At 42.7% G+C, this 27,969-nt stretch overlaps 1 protein-coding gene across 1 annotated transcript; it reads left to right on the top strand.

Moving 5' to 3' along the window:
* The first annotated feature begins 13,904 nt into the window (after positions 1-13,904).
* LOC143593971 (uncharacterized) lies at positions 13,905-16,197 on the top strand. Its single transcript, XM_077073414.1, has 4 exons — positions 13,905-14,106; positions 15,089-15,201; positions 15,795-15,875; positions 16,033-16,197. Exons 1-3 carry the CDS (start codon positions 13,971-13,973, stop codon positions 15,873-15,875), a joined length of 330 nt encoding a protein of 109 aa, XP_076929529.1. The 5' UTR covers positions 13,905-13,970; the 3' UTR covers positions 16,033-16,197.
* The last annotated feature ends 11,772 nt before the right edge of the window (positions 16,198-27,969 follow it).

Here is a 27,969-nt window from a genome sequence, read left to right as displayed (position 1 = left end):
ATAATAAGTCAAAATATTAAATCGGATCCTAAACCTTTCAAAAATTCATTGTTTTGTCTAAATTATTGACTCGCCCTTTTAAGCCCCTCTAACAGCAGATCTAGTTAATAAAACCCCAGTGAAGTAATCTCGTATCTTCTAGTTCAAAATATGTAATGCGCCTTGGATATAAACTGAAATACCGGTAGAATCGGATGCGCCCGAAAGTAGCGACATGCCGTTAGAATCAAATAAGCATGAAAACAATCAAGACTACTCGAACCAGATTAAGACATTTGAATTTATAAAATGAGTGAGACTCAAATAAAACATATATATATATATATATATATATAAATATATATATATAGGGGAGGGTTATCCTAAAAACAAATAGTTTCCTAGGGAGACTAGGAATAAATCCTAGCCATTAGATCATGTTAATCAATGGTTGAGATTTAAAATTACCAATAACCGACATAGTTTTCTAAAATTGTTCATTCACCATCATTTGTAGTGGCAAATGTCAAAAATTTGTTGGTTCTTATCATTCCTAGGAAACTCCTTATTCTTATTTGAACTCTTTTCTATATATATCTATATATATATATATATATTTGTAATTTAATACCGGTATTTTTGTTGTTATATTTACACACCTTTCTCTCTTTTAAAATTTAAAGTCACAAATAAAATTTCTTAAAACGTTTTCTCTTTTAAAATTTTCTTAAAACATCTCATCTTTTCTAATGTTTTTCTAATGTGGTGTAGTAATAGAAAGTGAAGAGGTATGTACCCGCCTCAACACCGAGCAAGGCGGGTCAACCCACAAAATATAGACAAGAGGCTTGAAATCAAGACATTACGAAGGCACAAAGCCAAAACCTATGCGCATGGCCCATATCACACATGCTCAGGCATCATATGCCCAGGCACCACACATGCTCAGGCATCATATGCCCAGGCACCACACATGCTCAGGCATCATATGCCCAGGCACACATATGCTCACGCATCACATATGCTCACGCATATCACATATGCGCGTGGCGCATCAGCGCGCGGCGCATATCACATGCTCGTGCATATCACATCTGCGCATGAAACATCTGCGCGTGAGAATAAAGAGAAGACCTCGCGCATCCTCATGATTGGCGCATATCACACATGCACATAATCAACCTCGTCCTTATCCAAATCAGGATTAGGGCAACCTTGATTGTGCACGTCAGACAACCTTCCAGAAGGTATCTTTTTAAGGAATAAGAATATGCTGATGTCGACAGCTGCCAATGAAAGGTGGACAACTCAGCATAAACCATGTGCTACCACGTGATTATAACCAATGAAAAAGCACCAGGTGTCCCCAAGGACACGTGGCGCAAAGCAATTGGAGGAGGCCAGCAAGGCCCTGATTCGGTCTAAGCCCCAATCAGTGGAAACCCTAGCACTATAAATACCACATCAACTCCACAAGGAAAAAACACTCAATCATTCAGTTACATACAGTCACATCTGATAACATCCAATTACAGAGTATTCAGCTATTAAGCAATACACTCCAAATTCCTTACTCTCACATATTATTATCTTCTCCCACAAATACTTATTCTCACACCGGAGGGTTACCCCAAAGAGGACCCCTCTGTCCCTTTCTGAGGGGTAAGTTTACGGTGCTGTTCATTTTGTAGGTGGAAGAACCCAGATCCAAGAGAAACCATCGGTGAAATAGCATAATCACACCCGAGGAAAGTAGATCGTCTACCAGTGAGTCGATCCACGTTTCTTCATTGGCGCCATCCGTGGGACAACGGCAACAAGATCTCATCAGATCTCTATAAAAAACCAATTTTCACCATGGTTTCTGGCGTTCGTAAAGTTGATCAAGTTCTGGAGGATATTGAACGTGAGGATGTTAATGAGGGACAACAGTTTCTGAGGGCGCCGCGTGATTCTACGCGCGCCACCAGTAACCGTCCTTTCATCACAACTCCTCATGGCCAGACTGAAACTCTTCCAGACGATCTTACGTTACAAAATCTTGCCGGCGCGAAACAAAAAGGACCAATGGGTCCAGAAGATGAAACACAAGACCCCAAAGAATGGCTCATAAACGAGCAACGACGTTTAATGGACAAGTACAATGAGATGGTCAAACACAAAAAGACAGCCGACTTAACACAAAGGCTAGCGTTTGACAAGCAAAACGTCCATGGAACAAAAAGGGCGCGCGCGCCGGAAGATGGTCATTCCATTCACAATGCACACACTGAGTTTAGTGATGAAGAAGTGCACAGCATGAGGAAGACGCGAGATACTCATGCAGGAGGCTCACAGCCCCGCGCGCACGTGAACATGGCGCCTGGAGCCAGAGACGATCTGGATCTGCACGCGCCATACAGCCCACCAGTAAGAGGGCAAGTGGATGTAACCACACCATACAGGCCAGCCATCTTGGTAAAACATTCAAAGTTCACTGAGCGCATCGCGAAGGCCCCCATCCAGCATAAGACCAAGATGCCAAGTGGTTTGGGTAAATATGACGGCACAACAGATCCAGACGATTTCTTACAAGGGTTTTACAACACTGGAAACCTAGAAAGCTGGACGATGCCAACATGGTGTCACATGTTTGCTCGCTGCCTCACGGGCGCGGGGCGTGTCTGGTTTGAAAGCTTGCCTACTGGGCAAATCGATGGGTTCGAGGAACTATTGGAAAAGTTCCAAGCTCACTTCGTACAACAGCGCAGACACACGCGCGACCCTGATGACATCATGCACTGCGTACGCAGGAATGATGAAACGATTGAAGACTACATCACTCGTTTCAATCAGGAGTCTCTGGCAATCGGAGGTATCACTGAGCAACTATTGCGCGTGGCCTTTATACAAGGCGCGCGCAGTGATCAACTCCGACGAGCTCTTGTGAGCAGAGATGGCATGCCAACCACTTGGGCCAAACTAATGGAAGCATCGCGAGTCTTCGCGGGAAATGAAAAACAAATTGCCCAATATAGGGCAAGAGAAAGAGCGCATCAAGCTGAGTCACCGCGCAAAAACGAAAAAAAGGGCAAACAGAACTCTGTATGGTCCAGGTTGCAATCAACCAGTTTTTCTTCCACAGAAAAGCAGGCGCAACCAAGCTCACCCCAGCCCCAAAAAGACGTTCGTAATCGCGGGGAGGGTGACAAGAGGGAGGGCGGCAGGGATCCTAGCAGACCTCTGCCAAGAATATGGACTCCCCTCACTAAAACGCCTTCACAGGTGTTAAGCACTGAGAATGTCCAATTCAAAAGCCCCAAGCCACTACACTACAAGGGACCATCAGACAGTGGCAAGTACTGTGAATTTCACAAGTCCACAGGGCACAACACTGATGCATGCCACCACTTGAAGGATGCAATTGAAAAGGACGTGAAATCAGGCAAGCTGGCTCACCTGGTGAAAAACTCAAGACCAGAAAATGAACAATCAGGAGCCTCAGCCAGCAAAAAGTACAAAAGAATCTATGTAGCCGAGGGAGGAAGGCAAGGGCAAACATCAAGAAAGAGAAGCGCGCAAATCCAAGGAGATTGGCGCGAGCAACAAGTAATCTTCCCAAGAATCAGGGGAGGCCCTTCTATCAGCAGTCCTCTTGTCATCACTACACACATTGCTCATTACGAAGTGTCAAAAGTCCTGGTGGACACTGGCAGCGAATCGGACATCATGTATGAGCAATGTTTCAGAAAACTGGATCCGGCAGACCAAGCAAGGCTTGAAATTGTGAATGCACCAATCTCTGGTGTTTCAAATGAAATCATTCATCCCCTAGGTCAAATACAATTTGAGCTAACTATGGGGGATGAGAAACACAAGCGAGCCGAAATTGTCAACTTCTTGGTCTTGCCCACCACTTCTTGCCACAATATGATCTTGGGTAGGGAAACGATTGCCCAATTCAACGCCATACCGTCGCCAGCGCACGGCGCATTGGGGTTCCCAACACCAACAGGTGTAACTTTTGTATACAGAGATCATTTGTGTGCAGTGACAAGTACTCCGCGGGAAGGGAGAATGAAACTTCCAATGGCAGACAACGCGCCAGAGGAATGGATTCTCAACCCGAAATTCCCGGAGCAAAAAATCACAATTGGCGCTACGATATCAGACGACACGAGGTTGAGAATGAAAAGGTTGCTCACAGCATATATGTCGGTCTTCGCGTGGCAACACTCTGATATGACTGGGGTTCCGCGAGACCTGGCGCAACATTCTCTCAACACGTTCAAGTCTGTAGAGCCAATTGCTCAAAAGAAGAGAGTCATGGGGGATGAGAAGGCGAGGGCCATGAATGAGCAAGTTGAGGATCTATTGCGCGCAAACATCATCCGCCCGATACGATACCAGACATGGGTAGCCAATCCTGTGATGGTAAAGAAAAGTAACGGGTCGTGGAGGATGTGCATTGACTTCAAAGACCTCAACAAAGCATGCCCAAAAGATTGTTACCCCCTCCCAAACATCGACGCAAAGGTGGACTCCGTGGCGCCATTCAAACTCAAATGTTTCCTGGATGCCTACAAGGGCTATCACCAGATTCAAATGGCACCACAAGACGAGGACAAGACCGCATTTAGAACCGACAAGGGTGTTTTTTGCTACACAAAAATGCCCTTTGGCTTGAAGAATGCGGGCGCCACCTACCAAAGACTTATGGATGCTGTTTTCAACGAGCAAATTGGAAGAAACCTAGAAGTCTATGTGGATGATTTGGTGATCAAAAGTAGGGAGGAAAAGCAAATGCTCAAAGACATCGAAGAAACCCTCGGGCGCCTAAAGGAAGTTAACATGAAGCTCAATCCGAGCAAATGCACTTTCGGCGTACTAGAGGGAAAATTTCTAGGTGTAATGGTCACCAAGGATGGTTTCAAGGTGAACCCTGAGAAGGTGGAGGCCATCCTTGACATGCCCTCGCCATCCACCATGAAAGAGGTCCAGAAGCTGAATGGTAGATTGGTTTCAATCAACAGGTTCCTAGCGAACCATGCAAGCAAATCTACCCCATTTGTCAACACATTGAGGAATTGCTTAAAGAAAAGCCAATTCAAATGGACTCCTGAGGCCGAGCAAGCATTCAGGGAGATAAAAGAATGTTTGATAAATCTGCCCGCGCTCACAGCTCCACTTCCTGGTGAAACTTTGACATTATACCTATCAGCAGGAGAGCGCGCCATCGGCGCAGTATTATTGGTGGATCGCAAGGGAATCCAAACGCCAATATACTATGTGAGTCGGGTGCTGACAGATCCTGAGACACGCTACTCCATCATGGAAAAGTTAGTTTTATCACTAACACACGCGTCGCGCAAGCTTCATAGATATTTCAATGGTCATCCCATTGAAGTTCTGACTGGTTACAACATACAACAAGTTTTGCGGCGCCCCGCGCTCTCGGGAAGGCTGACAAAGTGGGCGCTGGAATTAGGCGAGCACACGATCGCCTATAAGCCCCGTCCAGCAATAAAGGGACAAGTCTTGGCTGATTTCATTGCCGAGGTCCCTGAAGGAAAAATTGAAGAGGCTCAGCGCGAGGTAGACCCTCCGCGAGCCAATGATGAAGAAAATGTGTGGAGATTGTTCACTGACGGAGCTTCAAACAACGAAGGGTCCGGCGCAGGCCTAAAACTGGTGGATCCAGAGAATCATGAATATACATACGCCATCAGGTTGGACTTCAAAAGCACCAACAATGAGGCTGAGTATGAAGCCCTGCTGGCTGGGCTGCGCATCGCGCACAAATTCGGAGTTAAAAAGCTAGAGGCCCATGTTGATTCATACCTGGTAGCAGCACAGGTCAATGGCCTTTATGATGCCAAGGAGAACACCATGCCTCTATATCTAGAGCAGGCGAAAAAGCTCATCGAGCAATTTGACTGCTTCAGAATCATTCATATTCCGCGCAGTGAAAACAAATCTGCAGACGCGCTGAGTAAGATGGCATCAACCAGTTTTGATCATTTTGGCAAAGATGTCAGGGTAGAAGTAATGAGCAACCCGTCGGTGGTAGCGAAGTCTGTTCTTGTAACTCATACAACCCCTTCATCATGGATAACTCCAATAATGGAATTCTTGAAGGAGGGAAAGGTACCAGATGATCGCGCACAGGCGAGGAAGATAAGACACAAGTCGCAGAACTATGAACTCCTTGATGGCACATTATATCGACGCTCTTATCTTGGGCCGCTCATGAAATGCCTAGATGCTGAGGAAGCAAGTTATGTGATCAGAGAGATACACGAAGGAATCTGTGGAATACATGCTGGCCCGCGCATGGTGGTTGCCAAGGCAATGAGCGCAGGTTACTATTGGCCAGGCATGTACTTGGACGCTCTAAAAGAGATCCAAAAATGCAAAGCATGTCAGAGCTATGCGCCAAACACCATGCGGCCAAAGAACAACTTGATTCCAGTGACCTCTGCATGGCCTTTCCACAAATGGGCAATCGACATTGTGGGTCCCCTTCCGCAAGCGCAAGGGCGGGTAAAATTTTTGGTAGTGGCAGTAGACTATTTCACAAAATGGGTTGAAGCCAAGCCACTAGCAAAAATCACAGCCGAAGCGATGAAGCAGTTTATATGGAGCCACATCATATGCCGTTTTGGCTTGCCCATGGAAATTGTGAGCGATAATGGCAAGCAATTCACTGACAAGAAGATATCCAGCTGGCTCAAGGAATTGCGCATCAACCAAATTTTCACTTCAGTTTATCACCCTCAGGGGAATGGCCAAGTGGAACGCGCTAACCAAAGCTTGCTGAATGGGCTGAAGAGAAGGTTAGAGGGAGAATCCCATTCTTGGGTCGAAGAGCTACCTAATGTCTTGTGGGCACATAGGACATTAAGCAAAACTAGCAATGGCGAATCCCCGTTCAGCCTAACCTATGGAACAGAGGCAATGATCCCAGCAGATTGGATGCCCATCCCATAGAGTGCTCATGATAAGCAAGATTGATAACGAGCGCGAAAGAAGGTTGGATCTCAACTTACTTGAAGGGCGCAGAGAGGCGGCTATCATCAGTGAAGCCAAATACAAGAAAAAACTGGAAAAATATTACAACCAGCGCGTGAAAGAGTGCCACTTCAAGAAAAATGATTTTGTCCTTCGAAACAATGAAGCTAGCCGCGCGATACCCCCGGGAAAAATGTCCCCCAATTGGGAGGGACCTTATCAAGTCTTGGAAGAATTGGGAAAAGGCGCATACGCCTTAAAAGATTTGAATGGAAAGAAGATCCCGCGCGCATGGAACGCGGCACAGCTTAGAAAATGTTTCATGTAAAAAATGTCAACTTTGTAATCAAGGCTTTTTAAGCCATTATGAATAATGATACGCGCTATCTTCACTTATCGTGGATTCTATTACCCTTTGCATACATGTTTCACACTTCCCTTTATTAATTTTGAGCAATATGACAACATTGTATTGACATCAAAACAAAATAAAACGAAGTAAAACATACATGCGCAAACGCGTTAACGAGTCTTAACTCTAAAACGTCAGGGCCTTAGCCCAAAATTATGAGCCTTAGCTCAGGGCCTTAGCCCAATAATGTGAGCCTTAGCTCAAATAACTCACAACATCCATCCTACATGCCGCGCAGCCTGACCATAAAATACCTAAACACAACTAAGGCAAAGCAAATGCCAAAACATAGTTGTTAAGGTCTCAGGTCGAGGTCGCGCATAAAATTGTAATGGATATCTGAGTAACACATTGATACGTAAAGGCTAAAAAAACTCATAATTCCATAATGCGCGATAACGTCGCGCAAAAGAGGAATAATGGAAACGCCAAGACACGTGTCAACATAATCAAGATATGGCAAAATCACTTACAATATGACAAGGATTAAGTATAATAATTTCCTTACAACCTTGTTCTTATTTCAACGTGCAAGCATATCTTAAATTCAACAAGCAAGCATTCAATATAAAGAGATGAATGGGAAATGCGCAAGATGCGAATAAGGGAAAAACAACATTTCATTCCAAAGCGTTGAAATTTACAAGTTTACAAGATGAGATACAAACTACAAATAAAAATAAAAAACATGAAGGGCTTCTCAAGTCTCCACGTTGACATCAGCCTCTTCATCATCCTCATCACCGCTCTCAGCATCTGGCGCAGCCTGCTCCTCGTCATCTCCAAACTGACCATAGTCAAGTTGTTCATCTTGAATGGAGTCTTCTATCACAGTAGTGTCAGGAGCGGATCCTTTGGCCACGCCAGAGCCGCTTGCAGGAGCAGTATTCCCCGCGCCATCATCGCCGCCACCAGCCCCTTCGCACTCGTCAAGTAATTTCTTTAGCGCGCCGAGGTCGGGCTGGTCAGCAAGCGCGGATATCTGCAAATCATAAGCAAAAATATGAGTACAAAAATACTTGGAAAATAAATCAAAGTAATCTCATTAAAGTTAAAGTACCTGCCCAAGGATGAGAATGGGAGTATTCAAATACTTCTCCCCCATCGCGGCCATGTCCGCGCAGGCAACGTCGCTCTGATAAGGGTATTCGGATGGGTTCTTCTTCAGCATCCCATATTCATAGCCATCCTTAAACCCTTCAGCTCGACCCACCAAGCGCGCGGCAGCGTTGCAATCCATCACAAGGGCCTGGAACTCGTCTGAGTATTTCATCGCATAAGCGCAACGAGTCATGCCCTGTGAGACTAGCCATTGGCGATCCTGCGCGAGAGAAGAAACAGTCGTCTCGAGGGCAGGAATCTGAGAGTTTAACAACTCAACAGTTTCCTTAGTCTGTTTTAGCTCCTCTTTGTCGGACGCTGCTGCCGCCAAGGCTTCTTCCTTTTCCGCCCGCGCAGAATCAAATGCTTCCTGGCTAGACGCTGCCATCGCCAAGGCTTCATCCTTCTCGGCCTGCGCGGCCGCCAGCTCCTTCTTCAGGCGCGCAACCTCGCTCTCCAGTGATGATTTTTCAGTTATAGACTGGACAAGAGCTTGGTCACGCGCCACCGCCTCCAGCTCCAAGTCGCGCGCTCTGCGCGCGTACTTGGCTGCGTCCGCCTCCGCCGCTTATAGCTTCTCCCGCGCAGCCTGAAGCTCATGCCCGCGCTTCACGAAGGCGCTGTTGGCACTTGCTCTGTTCTCACTGAGCTCTGCTTGGAGCTTCTCAGCTCTCTCTCGAGCATCAGAAAGATGCCAAGCAGACACCTTAGCCTCTTGCTTGGCTTCCGCAAGAGCATCACGTACTTTTACGTAATCATAGCGAAGCTCTTGGGAGGCAGCAAAGAAGGCTGACCCAGCAAACATATGATCGTTGAGCAAGTCGTCGCGAGCGCGGTCCTCCTGGAACCTCCTTTCAGATGGAGGCACAACATGAGCCCAGAATTCCGCACACACACCCATGGACTGAAATGTGTTGTCTTCAGTAATATTCCATCTCGGGCGGTAAATTTGATCGGCTTCCTGCAGAAACAAAGTAATTATCTAAGTCATCAAAACATTAAGATGGAAGTCCGCGCAGCGGAGCAAAAAAAAACAAGAACCTATACCTGCGGGGATGAAGCAGAAAAGTCAGCGCCAGCCCCACGAGAAGGCTCCGCCGCGAAGCCTCGTGGCGCTGCAGGACTAAAGCGACCGCGGTCGGAGTCTTCAACTTCAAACTCCTCATCCTCCTCGGAAACAGGCCTTTTCTCCTGCGACCTAGAGCCAAAATCGGTCTCGCGAGGAGGGCTGTGCGCAGGAGGAGGTGAGGGAGGTCTCGACGCAGCCAAGTCGGCGCGCAAAACGGCCTCCTGCTCCTTAGTAATCCCAATGAGGGGAGATTCAGCACTAGCAGGAGCAGGAGCCGAACCAGCGGCGCTGGCACCGGCGCCAGGAGTGCCGCCAGCAGCTTGTACGCCAGCTACGACTCCTATGAAAAAGTCAACAAAAAGAAATGGTTCATGACTTGATCTAAAAGGAAAAAGTCAGAAAATATAAGCACAATACGTACCTTGGCGCAACTCCGTTCGCGAGGCAAACATCGCCATGAAGTCCATTCTACCCTTTTTCGAGGGTAAAACAGGGGACTTCGAAGCGACCTCCGGCGCAGCCTCGACATCTTGTGGCGCTGTCGCCGGCTCTACAAGCATTTGAGAGAGCAAACATTCAATGGAATCGCGCTCATAGAACCATGAAAGATAAGCAAAGGGTAAGCAAAGTATACCTGTCGAAGGCGCAACACCACTTCCCTTTTCCGTAGCGCGAAGGGAGGAGGTAGTCGCACCATACCTCGTGTGGACAGGAGGTCTGCCCACTTTTTGAGGCAGGGAAGACGGGAAACTTGGAGGGAAACTCCTGGGTTTTCTCAAATCCCCCCGCCTGAGTAGGAGGATCCTGAACAACAGGGGCAACATCTTTCTTCTGTCTCTTACTGGCCCCTGCGCCAGTTTTCCCCTTAGCTTTACGCTTTAGTTGGGGCGCCTCCTCCTCCTCCTCTTTCGCGAGCTCCAGCTCGTAGTTTTCGAGCGCATCTACAATACACGCAACAGAAGTGTTAGCAAAATTTGGTATTATAAAAGAAAATGCATAAGTACAAAGGCTTACCAGGCGCGTCGCTGTCAAAGACAAATCCCAGATCAACAGGGATGAACATGTCATCAAAGCGATCGGGGATGCCAACCTCCCCAGCGCCGAGCGCGACGGAGCCACCCTCCATATGCTCATCATAGGCGGCGTGGATATACTCCTTGGTGACTGCACAAAACAAAGTCAAATTATATCAGCAAAACGAATTATATTCGCGCAGAAGTAAAGCAATGAGATTAACTTACACAAGCCGTCAACTTGGATAACGGGCTCAGTCGCGCTGTCCGCCCACCGCCTGCTCATACCAACCCCCACCAGCGCCTCCTCACAAATGTTCTTGGCGGGGGATGGTTCAGCGGTCAACTTATTAACCCAGGCGCCAGTTGGGTTCTTGAGGACACCCACATCCGCAGGCGCAGAAGAGATCTCGCGCATGGTCATGCGGATGGGGATCACACCAGCCCTGATGTAAAAAAACCTCTCAGACCAGTCATGAAGGCTCTTGAATGAAACAGTGGAGCACTTCACCTTCTGACTGCGAGGAATAAAAGAGAACCAAGAGTCTTGGATCTTGGGCTTGTAAAAAAACTGAAAGCGCCGAGGGGTGGGCTCCTCGCGCTGAGATTTGCACATGAACTCAAAATGAGTCATGCGCACAAGTCCAAACGGATGGACTTGGGATATATGAATCCCATATAACCTAAGCAGCGCACCCACAAACCTTGTCATCGGGAGACGAAGGTTGCAGTGGGTGAAAAAATGGCAATACAATGATATATAGCCGGTAGGCGGGTCCGCCGCCGTTTGCCCGGCCCCAGGCAACATGCAGCCAAACAGAGGGGGAAAACCCTGAGAGGCGATAAGGCTGTCAAGATCGGCCTGCCTCAGTTTGCAGGGGATTTCATTCCACCTCTTCACGGCCTTGGTCCTCCCTACCTCCTCCGATGAGGCCTCAGCAGCCTTCTTCCCCTTGCCGGTCTTCTTCAATGTAGACATCACTAACGATTTCACACGGCAATGGATGGGGGAGATTGTGTTGTCTGAACTATCAGACATACAACTGTAAAATCGAACAGGGGAAACTTCTGAAGAACAGATAGCTGGAAGCAGAACAAAGGTAATCGGAATACAAGGAAAGAAAGAAAAGAGCTCTGAATAATAAACAACAAGATGAAGGATAAAAAACTCTAAGGGCTGGCTTTTATAGGCCCAGGAGAGAGAAATATTGGTGCTGATCGAACTTCACGCGCCCCCACTCGCAGGTGTAAGCCAACGCGAGCGCGACACGTGTCCCTGACACTGTGAGAGGGGACACGAAAAGAAACTCTACAGCTGTTGCCAGAATTCACGAGCCACCACTCGCAGGAACGGACCAACGCGAGCGCGACACGTGTCCCTGACAGCATGTGAGGGGACACGAAAGGCAACTGTAGCACCTCGAGCACACGAAAGGTCTGACACGTCTCCATCACTGGCCCACGTCAGCAACAACCAACCACGTACAGGGACGATTCGTTTGCAACCAAAAGGATAGAATTTCGCGCAACGATGAACAATAAGAAGAAAAAGACAAACCACTACTGAAAGAACAAACTGTTAAGTCTAATATCTATCTTGCCTCGCTCGCGCGAGACAAGACACACATTAGACTGGGGGGGCTTGAAGAGGTATGTACCCGCCTCAACACCGAGCAAGGCGGGTCAACCCACAAAATATAGACAAGAGTCTTGAAATCAAGACATTACGAAGGCACAAAGCCAAAACCTATGCCCATGGCGCATATCACACATGCTCAGGCTTCATATGCCCAGGCACCACACATGCTCAGGCATCATATGCCCAGGCACCACACATGCTCAGGCATCATATGCCCAGGCACACATATGCTCACGCATCACATATGCTCACGCATATCACATATGCGCGTGGCGCATCAGCGCGCGGCGCATATCACATGCTCGTGCATATCACATCTGCGCATGAAACATCTGCGCGTGAGAATAAAGAGAAGACCTCGCGCATCCTCAGGATTGGCGCATATCACACATGCACATAATCAACCTCGTCCTTATCCAAATCAGGATTAGGGCAACCTTGATTGTGCACGTCAGACAACCTTCCAGAAGGTATCTTTTTAAGGAATAAGAATATGCTGATGTCGACAGCTGCCAATGAAAGGTGGACAACTCAGCATAAACCATGTGCTACCACGTGATTATAACCAATGAAAAAGCACCAGGTGTCCCCAAGGACACGTGGCGCAAAGCAATTGGAGGAGGCCAGCAAGGCCCTGATTAGGTCTAAGCCTCAATCAGTGGAAACCCTAGCACTATAAATACCACATCAACTCCACAAGGAAAAGACACTCAATCATTCAGTTACATACAGTCACATCTGATAACATCCAATTACAGAGTATTCAGCTATTAAGCAATACACTCCAAATTCCTTACTCTCACATATTATTATCTTCTCCCACAAATACTTATTCTCACACCGGAGGGTTACCCCAAAGAGGACCCCTCTGTCCCTTTCTGAGGGGTAAGTTTACGGTGCTGTTCATTTTGTAGGTGGAAGAACCCAGATCCAAGAGAAACCATCGGTGAAATAGCATAATCACACCCGAGGAAAGTAGATCGTCTACCAGTGAGTCGATCCACGTTTCTTCAGAAAGCATGAGTTTTTCAATTGAGACTTTGATCCTCCATAGATAACACTTTGAGAAATGTATGAGTGACTCGATAAAGGAAAATCAGGATCTTTGTGATCTCCGGTTCAATCCCGAGGGTGTTTGGGCTTTACCACTAGTGGCCCTTCGGACGAGTGAGTTTTCCCCAGAACTGGAGATAACTCGGAGGCGCTTAAGGGCTCCGTACGGTTGAGTTAGACCAACTGGCAGTGACCTTTTACCATTTTTTTGAACAACCAACAAATCCTCCAAATGTACTACTGGCTAAATTACCACATCGGGATACACTCGTTTTTATTATGGAAAAACCATCACCTAAGGCCAACTCCGGTGAAAACTCGCTCGAAGACATGACAGTGCGGTGAGATAAAGCTCATTCAGTTCAAGGATCCAACAAGTAAAAATCACCTACTCGTCTAGTCTCCCATCAGTGCCCTGGTGGCTCTAAAACTAAATGTTAAGGGACATGAATTTAACACGGGTCATGTGGAACACCAAATCTCTTCTTTATCCTCTCATACGGGATACCTGGACCATTCTATATTTGTTGTCCGATTAAAAATAAAAATAAAAGTTAAAAATAAAGAAAAGAAAAGAAAAGGGTAGGGAGGGAAACCAGGTAAACCCGGTCGAGGCCAAACAAAACAGAGGGTAAATTACTTTACGCCGGAGAAATATTATTATTAACAAACAGTTGCCGATGGTAAGTAGTTTGTATTACCCAGATAGATGAGATGACTGACTTACCGGACAACCACCCTTCTTCTCCGCCTCCTGCTGACGTCACTCTTCCACCACCGCCACCCACAGAACCACCGTCTGCACCACCACCAAACGACCTTCCTCCTCGTCGTTTTGATCCCAGCCGGAGTAAGCCCTCTAATGTTTTCTTTATTATTTTTATTAGGTTTTTTTTTTATTTAAAATTGGGGATATTATTTTACACTCTATATTCTACACTGTGATTTATTCGATTGATGATTCATCCAGTAATTGAAGTTTAGGGAAAAACACGCCCACTAGGGTTTTCACTTTCAACATAAGTTGGTATTAATGTTTGCATATGCTCTGTGTTGTTCTTATCGGGTTTCTTGGGTCGGGTTCTTCAGGTTTGAGAATTTTATATCTAGAACGGAACCCGACCCTAATCTGTCTTTGGGTTTTTGGGTTCGGGTTATTCGGGTCGGGTTAATTGGGTTTCGAGTATTTGACCTAAAAAGATATATAAATAAAATGCTAAAATTAAAGCAACATTATCATCTCACTCATAAGTAACCACATAATAAACCACAACATAATACAAAAACACAATCCATAAACAAGTCCAATGATTTAACAAAACGTCAAAACATAAACGTTTTAGTATTCACGCCTGAGTCTTCGTTTCTGCGTTCATTTCCGACGCTCTATTAGAAAAAGGAAGAAAAGCAAATCTTAGAAGTAGAATAGCCATAGAACTTGAAATCGATGGAATACTAAACGAATGAATGATGTATTCTAGAGAATTAATTATAAAGCGTAATAGTATTATTGGGGTATAAAATGCAAAAACGGGTTTTTCGAGTTTACCCAAAACTCAGAAAGGAGTAACCAGTAACCAAACCGCATTAGAACGGTTCGTGTTCGTGTTCCATGGATACAACTATACAATTACTTTCGGGTTGGGTTAGCAATTTCTCGGGTAGGGTATCAGGTTGTGGATAAATATGATAGGCCTAGCTGTATGTTACAAATGTTGTCTATGGGACTTTTGATGATCTGTTAAATGTTTAACCAATCTTTGGACCGTGAGTTCTTGCCACTTTATTTGACAAATTATAATACTTTTTTTCGTTGTTGAATAATTTTGAAGCAATCGGTATCATCAAAAGGAAAGCTTTGATAAAAGATTTGGCAGCTGTGTACCAAGCTGAGTGTCTTGCATATTGCCAAGAGCTTTTAGAGCTTCAAAGAAAATATGTAGAGGTACAGACGTGCTTATATATATATTCATATTTTCTATGACTGCTTAGTTTCTTTATTAATCTGTGATATTATTGTTCAATGCTGACATTATTATACATATAAAGCAAAACTAATTTGAACTATGGACACTATGTAGATAATTTAGGTTATATTTTTTCTTCAAGACTGCAACGGGTCAAATGAGTAAAGTGTAAAAACGTAGCCACAAATGGGGTTAAAATGAATCAAAAGATGCTCAAAGTGCCCAAAATATCTTAAATTGTTTTATTAAAAAACTTGATTTTATTAAATCGGTCTAGTTCTTGCAATCATAATTGATACGTTAAGTGTTTATGAGATTCAATTAAGGAAAAAGAAAGTATTGGTGGGAAAATTTGTTCCAACCCGTTTGGCTTGTTGACCAACAAAGCTGATGTGTGTCAAAGTCGATTTCAGAAATATAACTTAGCAAATCACAAGGTCTGTCTACAGTTATAACATGTGATATTAAAATTATGAATTAAAAGAATGAAAACAAACCTTGATTGTCGGTTTTTTTACCATACTTCAGATCTATATTGTAATAACTTCAGTTTGTTTCAAAATTCTTGCAGCCCTATGCAGATATAAAAGCTTCAGCAGACTCAAGGAAAGAAGCAATGAGACCCCCTAAACGACACAAAACATCCCGCTAGGTGTGTCCACTGTTATCCAGAAAGCTTTACATTTAATATCAGTATGTTAATACTTTGCCGACACCAACCACTTAGGTTAGAATAAACAACTATGGCTATGATTTACGTTTGTTTTAGTGTTTTACTTTGTTGACAATTATGTTTTTATGAATTTCAGCTGCACGATTAAGAGAGCAGATTGCGTGTTACAGTTGCCCCGATTATTGGATGGATTTGCCGCCATTTTCTTCACATCTGTATGTAGATACATATTATTTTGTAACATGCTCACTCTTTTGAAATGAATTAGATAAGACTTAACATCCTCTTACATTTTTTATATTTCATCTTTATGTTTTTAATCGCCTCCTATGCATGATGATTGCAAATGGATCACTCGGTATGGTTGTGTTTGTGACTTTGTGTGGACATGTATAAAGAATTAGAACAATGTCTAGTAGTAAGCTAGATTTCATAGGTTACAATTTTGACTCGTTTACATGTTAGGTTGATAGCTTACAACTTATTGTGCTTTTAATTAAAAATCATTGATGTGTTGGATATGGTTCTAAATATTATTATACTGCAGTAAGCATCGGTTTTTAATAGAATGCTTTAGGAGGTTGAATACATATGTGAACACTATCCCAACAACCATAAGTTCATAACCGCCTTTGGCCCACGCCATCTAATTCCAACATCAATTGCGATCGTCTGCTGCCGCATGCATTGATGACCTTACTTGTGTGTTGACTCTACCATTAACTCAGGTCATATAGTTTTGTCTTATTTTATGACAAACACACATGCTTTATTACTCAAGAACCTTATGGCACCACAAGTACTAAAGCTTACATCAAGTTGATGTTGGATATTTAGAAAGCTCATTTACTATGCATAACGTGAAGTTCACATCTAGCTCACGTCGTGGATGTGATCAAAACAAAAGCGTTATTTCATTTTCAGTATTCTCAATTATTTTGATGGTCTACAACCGCCTTATTAACGCCATGAAATAACGCTTTTGTTTTGATCACATCCACGACCGTCATGGCATTCATACCAAATACTGTCAAAGCTAGATGTGTAATCCTAATTACCGGATAAATGTGGTGGTTGTTTTTCTTTTTCTTTTATTTTTTCTTTTTTTTTGGTTGTAGTTGAATACTATTGGTATGTGTTGGTAGAGCTGCAAATGTGGGTTAACCAGTTGTGGAAATATCGGTTACTATATACTCGGTTATTGGTAAAAAGTGGTTATTGCCAATCATTGGTTACGGTTCCTAACCGGTTTTTAGTTGAAAAACACGAACCGTCTGTAAATGGTTAGGCTTGGTTGATAATCGGTTAACCTTATTAACCTATTTAAATTAACATTATTAACACTAATGTTATTAACCTATTACTGGTTAACTGGTTTCTATGTGAAAATTCCTAGTTGGTCCCTAACTTTAAGTTATTATCAAGTTACAAACATGCTTCTAGTATACCGGTTAATAACCCGTTTTGGTATTGGGTTGGTTTCGGTTTGGTTATCCGGTTAGGATTTTCACCTCAATGTTGTCTTTGTGTTTGTGGTTAAAAGACTTTGGCAAAGATGGATTGGGTCGGAGGAGAGAGTGTATAATTTCTTTTTTTGTGAGCACACTTTACAAATGTGTGGAAGATACAAGTTTTTGAGTACGAAGGATACACATATATTTTAGGGTGATAATATATGCATTTGTTAAATTACATCTATGCTCATTGTTGTGTTTGGACATACCACTGTCATTGCACAACTCATTTACATGTCAGAACTGAACAATTTAGACGCACGGATATAATGTTATACGCACCGTGATTAATAAGGTATCAACCTCTAAAAAGGGTTGTATGGTCGTATGTACTAAACAAAAGACGATGTTTTTTATTTTGTGGTATAATTTAATTTAAAAACAACTAATAAAATGTATAAAATTTAATCCATGTTTAAAAGGGGGGATAAAACAAAACTTAAATTAATAATTCAAAAGAAAAAAAATTGCATCTTTATTCTTTTTTGCTCTTTAAAGCCATTTGTAACTTCATATTTATCTACAATTTCACTTTATATTTGATCATTGTGTATATATCTATAAACCTAACCAAGAAGAAAGAAATACTTGATGGGAATGAAAGTTAGGCGATTTGACATGAGATGACTATTTGAAGTGAATGAAAAACGAATGAAACGTGATGATGGCAAATTGATGTGAGATTGTGAATGCTATTGCGATACAACTCATATAAGATATTGTCATTTTGAATTGTGAAACGTTTGCTACCGATTTTTGACTTAAATATCTCAATATTTTGTATGGTTAGGATTGATACAGCATTTGGGCATTAGCTTATTTTAGTTCACATGGAGAAGCTCTTGGACATGATTATTATTAAGTTAATTAGACTCGTATTTATGATTTTTTGATGGTTAAGCTAAAACCCTAATTCTAGTCAGTTTATATTTTTATTATATTTGTAATCTTTACACCCGAATAATGCAGGTTCTTCACTAAGACCGAACCACGTAAAACTCTTATGTCGTTTATCATTTATTATTTTCGGTTTCCTCCGTGATAATTGTGTGTGCAAAAATGTGTGTTTGTTTTACGTTGTGTCGCTTTGTTCCTAACATGTGTTTTAGTTGACATTTTTTTTCTTAATTTTACTAAACATCTAATTAGAGGTGGCAATGGGAATGTGTTGGGTTGGATTTGGGTGATAGGTCAGGATGGGTATAGGTCAGGATGGATATGGGGTCAGGATGCATATTTTAAATAGAGGAGTCAGGATGGATATGGGTCAAGATGGAAAAAACTGATCCATCTTGACCCAAGTGAAGGTTGACATACAAAGGGTTTTAATAACACCTCAAAAAAATATTCAAAAAAAACTATTAAAAAAATAATAATTCAAAATATAAATAAAAAACGCAAAATGTAAAATAACTAAAATGTTTCCCACGTCATTCTCGTTCATTAAAAAAAACGTTTTGTACATGTTCAGATTCGAGTTTTTTTTTGTTCGGTTTTGTTTTTTTTTCATTTCGGTCGGTTTCGGTATCTGCTCGGTTTCGATTATTAGAAGTTCTAATAATCGATAGTATAAAGTTTTATTACTGCTTATTAAAATTATTATTTATTTGACAGTATAATAATTAAGTTTTAATATTAATTTATTATCAAAAAATCTGGTGGTAATGGTTAAAAATAAATGACTTAAATGAATATGAATTTTACATGCTATTTATTAACTAAAGTCTTACAAATAATATTAAAATATCATTCAATAGTAATAAAATTTATTTTTTTTACGTCAATTGAATATAAAAACATAATAATCATGTCGTTTAACTTATGCACGTACATATATATCTTTTAAGCAATATTAAGATTTTGTGAGAGAGAATAGGCGGGCGCCGAAAATGATGATTGACGAGTCCACTATTTTATTACCCATGTGTTTCTATGGTGCTTACTTTGGGATGTTAAAGTCTTCTTGGGGACTTGGTGGATGAAACACTATAAACTATTAAGCTCTAAACACATAATGCTTAAAATTTAAGTGATTTAAATAAATAGTTATGTAAAAATTAATGGACATATAAGAGTCGGTATAGTATATTTGACTAATATACTAACACATGACAAGAAATAGGTAAGAAAATTGTCTTTACTTTTAATTACACGTGTAACAATTGAAATATTATAAACATGTCTGAAATAACAAATTTTACATAAGTGTAACTTTAAATTCATGATAAATTACAAGGCATGTGGACAACATATAAAAAAAATCTTCACAAAATAGGTTTTGCATAAATCATCATGTGATTTATTCACTGATCTAAGAGCTAGATTGAATCGGCTAATCACATCGATTGGACCGAAAACTATTTACATAGTCATTTAAATTGAGTACTCTGGCAATCTTCATTTTAGGTTGGCTGGTGATGACGACGATTTGTCGGTTGAGCCTACAAACGAGACCTTACTTATTGGCTTATTCATTGTTTTAAGAACTTGTTCGAATTGGCTGATCAGATCGATTATACCGAGAACTATCTATATGGTCTTTTTAGATGAGTACTCTTGAAACCTTCATTTTAGATTAGCTGGTTATGATGACGATGTGTTAGTTGAGCCTACAAACAAGACCTTTGGTGGGAACAAATTTTCAATTGTTATAATATTAGCTCCAGTTATAACAAACTTATTAGAATAGTATATGAACTTTGAAGTTAACAAGAGACAAGGGAATAAGAAATGTAAGAATTATTAATCTTACTGGGATGCATTTCTTCATTATACAAACATGGTATTTATAATACCGAAATGACTGTTCTATATACTATTAGGGGGGACAAGAGTTAATAATTGGTTTGACAATAATGAAAATGTGTCATACACAAAAAGTGTCAGTGGTTCACAACACTCCCCCTTGGATGACACATTTTCAAAACTTCAGAGTCTTGAAGTACTGCCTCATTAAAAAACCTTGCTGAAGAAAAACCCAATGGGAAAAAGCTTTAGCTAAGGGAAAAAGAGTGCAGTATATAGCTCCCCCTCAAGTTGCAGGTCGTCACATTGTCCGTACATGGCGCATGCCAATATCATGAACATGTTTTTTGAATGTTGCTGTGGGAAGTGCTTTTGTGAAAAGATCTGCTGAGTTGTTGCTAGATTGGACATATCTCATCTCAACCTGATTGTCTTTAATAAGGTCCCGAGTATACTCAAAGTATCTTGGTGGTATATGCTTTGTTCTGTCACTTTGATATACCATTCCTTCATTTGCGAGACACAAGCTGCATTATCTTCATAGATAGGAGTTGGGATTCGATCTTTCTCTAGTCCACAAGAAATCAATATGTGTCATGACATAGATCTTAACCATACACATTCTCTTGAAGCTTCATGCAATGCAATGACTTCAGCATGATTTGAAGATGTTGCAATGAGTGTTTGTTTCTGAGAACGCCATGAAATCTCAGTTCCTCCATTCTTAAATACGTATCCAGTTTGAGATTTTGCTTTATGGGGATCAGATAAATAACCTGCATCTGCATAACCAACTAACCCTTCTTTTGAATCGTTAGGATAAAATAAACCTAAATCAGCAGTTCCTTTTAAATACCAAAAAATATATTTAATGCCATTCCAATGTCTTTTAGTAGGGGATGAACTGAATCTTGCCAATAAATTAACTGCAAAAGAATTGTTAGGTCTTGTACAGTTAGTAAGATACATAAGTGCTCCAATTGCACTGAGGTATGGTACTTTGGGACCAAGAAGCTCTTCATTATCTTCGCAAGGATGAAACGGATCATTGTCAACATTAAGTGATCTAATAACCATCGATGTGCTTAAAGGGTTTGCTTTGTCCATATTGAAACATTTTTAAGAGTTTCTCAGTATAAGTTGACTGATGCACAAGTATCCCATTGTGCATATGCTCAATTTGTAAACCAATGCAATATTTGGTTTTTCCAATGTCTTTCATTTCAAACTCTTTCTTTAAAAGAACAATCGCTTCATTAATTTCTTTTTGTGTCCCAATTAAATTGAGATCATCAACATACACAGCTATGATCACATATCCTGATGTTGTCTTCTTGATGAAGACGCATGGACAAATAAGATTATTTGTATATCCTTTGCTTATCAAATAATCACTCAAACGATTGTACCACATCCTTCCAGATTGTTTCAGTCCATACAAGGATCTTTGTAACTTAATGGAATACATTTCCTTAGGCTTTGAGCTTAATGCTTCGGGGAGTTTAAATCCTTCGGGAATTTTCATATAGATGTCACTATCTAGTGATCCATACAAGTAAGCTATGAAAACATCCATAAGACGCATCTCTAAATTTTTAGAGACTGCTAAGCTGATTAAATATCTAAACATAATAGCATCCATAACAGGAGAATACGTTTCTTCATAGTCAATTCATGGCCTCTGAGAAAAACCTTGAGCTACAAGTCTTGCTTTATATCTTGTAACTTCATTTTTCTCAGTTCATTTTCTCACAAAAACCCATTTATATCCTACAGGTTTCATTGACTTTGGTGTCATGTGTAATACCCCGACCAAAGGCGGATTATACATCGGGGCGCCACATATTGTTTCATTACTCGTGACACTATTGGGTGTCAATATTTAATAAATATATTCATTCGCGCATGCGCAACGAAAACACAAGATAACATAAATTAACATAAATCAATATGTTACAAAGCAAAATATTCGAACATCAATAACTTGTCTTGATACATTTTAATCTAGGTCCAAAAGTAAAAACGTCCTACGTGTCCACAAGCTCCAAATGTAGCTACAGCAAACCTGAACATGTGTTAAAATAAAACGTCAAACACTTGCGTGTTGGTGAGAAATCAAGTTTAATAGATAATAATAGATAATAACAACCACTGCGCGCAACACGTGTATGTCTGGTGTTTAACAAGGGTGTAATCAGATTGTGACCAAGCCTAAATAGATCATAGTTCATAGTTCAATCCGTGCTCCCAAATGAGCACAAAAACAAGAAAACATCTGTGCAAGTGTAAACAAAGAAAACCGTAAACGATAGGTCTCCCGTGTTCATCTAATGGATCCATGAAAACTTCGGAATAGGCCGAACAAAGCGGTTAATGATACACACATACAAATAAACAGCCAAGTAAACGTCCTCAACACATGGAATACTGCGCGACTAAAGTTCATAAACAAGTTTAAGACTCAAGTTTGTACGAACACATGAACATCCCAAAACATTAAAAATAAAAGGGATTTGGTACGAGATTACTCACTTGATAAACGGTGCGGTGTAAGATAAAGCAAGAACCAACTCTAAACAAGCACAAGTTAACCTATAAATAAAGATTATTGATTTAATGATTGGTTTTAGGTCTTGAATATATGTTAGCATAGTAATATGTATCTTTAACAAATTATTATATATTATATATTATATATTACCGGAAATCAGGGCAGAACAGGAGAGAAGACGAATGCAAGGGAGGAGACGGCAGAGGATCAACGGCAGAGAGCAAGGAAGATAATAAGTGTTTGTGTGTGTAGTGTTAAGAAAATAGCATTATTATTTATAGGGAAACCCTAGGGAACACAATCCCTAGAAAGGGGGGATAAGATCTCCAAAACGTAAAAGATTCCAAAAGCAAAAGATATCAAAAGCAAAAGATATCAAAAGATATGGCAGCTGCAGGGGACAAAGGAAAAGCTGACAGGGAACAGTAAACAGGCATGGGAGGGTCAGATAAAGGTACTGGTCAAGCATGGAAAAGCAGATCTCAAAAGATAATGTCAGTCACTTTTTCTGTCAATCAATGGGGTTGATGCGCATGCTGCGCCGAAAGTAACTTTTCAGACATGAGACAGGTTAGGTCAAAAGCACAGAAGATAAGACATCACAAAAGTAAACGGCTGGATTAAACAGAAGAAAAGACTCGGGTTTAGCGCGAGAAGGCTCGAGCGCGTGAGCGCGAAGGCAGACACAGAAGGTCAAGAGTGCGTGAGCGCGAAGGCAGACAGAACCAACCTTAGCGTGCCGCGGGAAGAACCACAATCCTTAGCGCGCCGCGGGAAGAACTATATCTCTTAGCGCGTCGCGGGAAGAACTATAATCCTTAGCGCGCTGCGGGGACAGTTCGCCTCGCGTGTCGCAGCAACAGATGGTCTTCACGCAGGCTTCCTTGTAAGGAGTCTGGCGCGTGGAACTGCGCAGACATCCTTAGGCGGGAAGAAACAAAGGACAAACAAAAGGTAAGAGAGGGGTTCAAGGCTTAAGGGTTAAGCAGAGGGGCGGAAAGAAAGAGAAGAAGAGGGACGGGAAGGAAAATATTATTATTATTAAAAAGTAAAAATATAAGTATAAATAAATATTAAATCATAACAGAAAGAGATCGGATTAGAGAAACGGGTACCTGGGTCGGGTCGGATCGGGCAGATGTCACAGTCTCCCCTACTTTAAGAAATTTCGTCCCGAAATTTATCTCGAAGTAGGTTGCGCAGAGAACAGGTGCGGGTACTTGATCTTCATTTGATCTTCCCTTTCCCATGTAAACTCGGCTCCGCGCTTGGACTCCCAGCGAACTTTCACGATAGGGATGCGACTGCGCTTGGTTTGCTTAACCTCGCGATCCATAATCTCAACAGGCTTCTCAACGAAATGCATAGATTCATCAACTTGAACTTCCTCAAGTGGAATGTGAAGGTTCTCGTCGGCTAAACACTTCTTGAGATTGGATACATGGAACGTTGGATGCACATTGCTGAGCGCGGGCGGCAGGTCTAGTCTGTAGGCAACTTTTCCCACACGCGCGAGAATCTTGAATGGACCAACATAACGAGGCGCAAGCTTACCTTTCTTCCCAAAGCGGACAACACCTTTCCAGGGCGACGCTTTGAGGAGGACAAGATCATCAACTTGAAATTCGAGAGGCTTCCGCCTACGATCTGCGTAACTCTTCTGTCGGCTTCTGGCAGTCAGCAGATGATCACGGATCTTGGCGATTTTATCGGTTGTCTCTTGAACAAGTTCGGGTCCTGTGATTTGAGCTTCACCCACTTCGCTCCAACAAATCGGTGAGCGACACTTTCGACCGTAAAGTGCTTCAAAGGGGGCCATACCAATGCTGGAATGATAGCTGTTATTATAAGAGAACTCGATCAAAGGCAGGTGCGAATCCCAATTACCTCCAAAATCAAGAACACAAGATCGGAGCATATCCTCAAGAGTTTGAATAGTTCGCTCAGACTGTCTGTCAGTCTGAGGATGATATGCAGTACTCATGTCCAAGCGAGTTCCTAACGCAGATTGGAGAGATTTCCAAAAGCGAGATATAAAACGGCCATCGCGATCGGATATGATGCTCAAAGGAGTACCATGGCGGCAGACAATCTCCTTGACATAAAGCTGCGCAAGTTGCTCAATACGGTAGTTTTCACGAATGGGCAGAAAGTGAGCAGACTTAGTCAAACGATCTACTATTACCCAAATGCTATCATGTTTGCTTGCTGTTAAAGGTAACTTGGTAATAAAGTCCATCGATATACCTTCCCATTTCCACGTAGGAATTTCTGGTTGTTCGAGCAAACCAGATGGGCGTTGATGTTCAGCTTTTACCTTAGAACAAGTCAGGCATTTAGCTACGAACATAGCAATATCCTTTTTCATACCGGGCCACCAATAAGTAATGCGCAAATCCTTGTACATCTTATCAGCGCCGGGATGAATAGAATACCGAGATTTATGCGCTTCACTCAGGATATCAGCGCGAAGATTCTCATCATTGGGGATCCAGATGCGATTAAGGTAGCAGAGAATTCCACTCAGATTAGGGACAAAATGCGCTTCCGCGCCACACGCTAACTCGGCGCGAAGGTTGCCATTGCTGATGGATGCGCGGTGCGCGTCGCGAATGCGTGATTCAAGATTGCTCTGAATCGGCGCAAAGTGAAGCTGCGTGCGCGGCAAGATACAGTTAAGCTGGCAGGGTTTGCGGCTGAGCGCATCGGCTACCACATTAGCCTTACCAGGATGATATCGGATCTCACAATCGTAATCGCTGATGAGTTCGTTCCATCGGCGTTGTCTCATGTTAAGTTCCTTTTGATCAAAAATATGCTGAAGGCTCTTATGGTCGGTGTAAAGGATACACTTAGTACCATAAAGGTAGTGTCTCCAGATTTTTAAGGCAAATACAACTGCGCCTAGTTCGAGGTCGTGAGTTGTATAATTCTTTTCATGAACCTTGAGTTGCCTTGATGCGTAAGCGATAACCTTGCCTCGTTGCATAAGAACACAACCGAGACCTTGGTTGGATGCATCGCAATACACGACAAAATCATCATTACCCTCAGGTAGCGCAAGAACAGGAGCTTCACACAAAAATCGCTTGAGCGTCAGAAAGGCTTCTTTTTGCTTCGAGCCCCAAATATACGATTTGCCTTTGTGCGTTAAAGCTGTTAAAGGCAATGCGATCTTTGAGAAGTTCGAAATAAATCGCCGGTAGTAACCAGCTAAGCCCAAAAAGGAACGGATCTCGGTAGGAGTAGATGGCGTCAACCAGTTCTTGATTGCTTCAATCTTGGATGGGTCGACATGAATACCCATCTTGTTTACAACATGACCAAGAAACTGTACTTCATCAGACCAAAATTCACACTTGGAAAGCTTGGCAAAGAGCTGCTCGGCTCTAAGCTTTTGCAACACCAACCGAAGATGTTGCTCATGCTCGGCCTTGGTCTTAGAATACACCAGAACATCATCGATAAACACAATCACAAATCGGTCCAAGAAAGGCCTACACACCCGATTCATTAGATCCATGAAAACGGCGGGTGCGTTGGTTAAACCGAAGGACATGACCAAGAATTCAAAGTGGCCATAACGAGTTCGAAAAGCAGTCTTGGGAATATCTTCATCGCGGATACGCAACTGATGATAACCAGAACGTAGATCGATCTTGGAGAAACAAGAGGCACCTTGGAGTTGATCGAAGAGGTCGTCAATACGCGGTAAGGGATACCAGTTCTTAATGGTGAGTTTGTTCAACTCGCGGTAATCGATACACATGCGAAACGTACCATCTTTCTTTTTAACGAACAACACCGGAGCACCCCAGGGCGAAGAGCTAGGGCGAATGAATCCTTTAGCGGTCAACTCTTGAAGTTGACTTGCCAATTCTTGCATTTCGGCGGGTGCAAGACGATAAGGAGATTTGGCTACGGGGGAAGCACCAGGGACAAGATCAACAGGAAACTCGACTTCACGAGCGGGAGGGATACCAGGAAGATCATCGGGAAAAACTTCAGGGAAGTCACACACAACAGGGATTTCGCGAAGTTTCTTCTTTCCTTCATCAGGTTTAACCACATGGGCTAAGAATGCAACACATTTCTTCCGCATAAGCCTTTGAGCTTCGGCGCAAGACATAAGCTTAAGACCGTTGGAGGGTTTCTCGCCGTAGATGTGAAGATCACCATTTTCTCGAGGAATGCGAATCAACTTCTTGGCGCAAATAACTTCTGCGCGATTCTTCGAGAGCCAGTCCATACCAATAATAACATCAAAACTTCCAAGGGGCATGGGGATGAGGTCGATTAGAAAATCGTTTTCATTAAGGTTAAGCGTGCAATCCTTAATCACGGAGTTAATTAAAATAGTTTCACCATTAGCCAATTCAACTGAAAAATTTCCTTTTAAGTTATCGCGCGGTCGCGCAAGCTTCTGCTCAAACGCGCGAGAAATAAAACTTCTATCGGCGCCAGTATCAAAAAGTACGGAAGCATAATGTCCGTTAAGCAAAAATGTACCATTAACTACGTCATTATTCGCTTGCGCTTGGTGCGCGGTTATGTTAAAAGCTCGTCCGCGCGTCACTTGGTTTGAAATTTGGTTCACCGGATTTGCTTGCGTAATTTGTACTTGTAGCCTCGGGCACGCGTTCCGGAAATGACTGGGATCACCGCAGTTAAAGCACGACCTGGGTCGTGGAGTATGGTAAGTTGGTTGAGGGTTTTGCGGGTAGGTTGGTGGTGTTTGTGCAATTGGGTTGACGGGAGGGACTCTACAGAACTCGGCAGAGTGACCAACGCGGCCACATCGGTTACATTGTCGACACGGGGTTTGGGTTGGGTGATGAAGTCTACAGGTTGGGCAAAAGGGTTGAGTTCCTGTGTAAGGTTTCTTGGTTGACGGGGCAGGGAATGCTGGATTGGTTAAGGCATAGCTGTGGACTACAGGAGGTGTTGGGTAGGTTGACAGTGGGTTAGGCGCGTAAACTGGAGGTTGGTAGGTGGGTTGCTGGACTATGGGCGGGTTGGTAAGCGCGTAAGCTTGTCTGCGCCTACGTTTGGGGTTGTTATGGTTTGAGGGTTCTGGTTTGGTTTCTGTTGGTTCAGGGGCAGTTTTGGTGGGTTTGGTCTTCTCAGCTCCCCGCAGGAACAGGGTTCCTGCTCTGACATGGTTGTCGCTGAGCACAGCGGCTAACTCGATGGCGTCAGAGAGGGTTGCTGGGTTTCTGGCCCATACAGAATCTTGAATTTCCATGGGGAGACCCCCAAGGAA

This window comes from Bidens hawaiensis, unplaced genomic scaffold, assembly GCF_021521415.1.
Source record: "Bidens hawaiensis isolate Kalapana, Puna unplaced genomic scaffold, B.hawaiensis_p1.1 tig00042954_1, whole genome shotgun sequence".
NCBI classification, from domain to species: Eukaryota; Viridiplantae; Streptophyta; class Magnoliopsida; order Asterales; family Asteraceae; genus Bidens; species Bidens hawaiensis.
The sequence above is the reverse complement of the archived record's forward strand: the minus strand, read 5'-3'. Positions and strand labels throughout refer to the sequence as shown.

Bases quoted from the DNA above. Each gene is read 5' to 3' on its own strand.
- LOC143593971 (XM_077073414.1), top strand. From the start codon at position 13,971: ATGACTGACTTACCGGACAACCACCCTTCTTCTCCGCCTCCTGCTGAC. The intron at 14,107-15,088 runs GTAAGCCCTCTA...ATAATTTTGAAG, and splicing joins TCGTTTTGATCCCAGCCGGA to CAATCGGTATCATCAAAAGG. The intron at 15,202-15,794 runs GTACAGACGTGC...AAATTCTTGCAG, and splicing joins TTCAAAGAAAATATGTAGAG to CCCTATGCAGATATAAAAGC.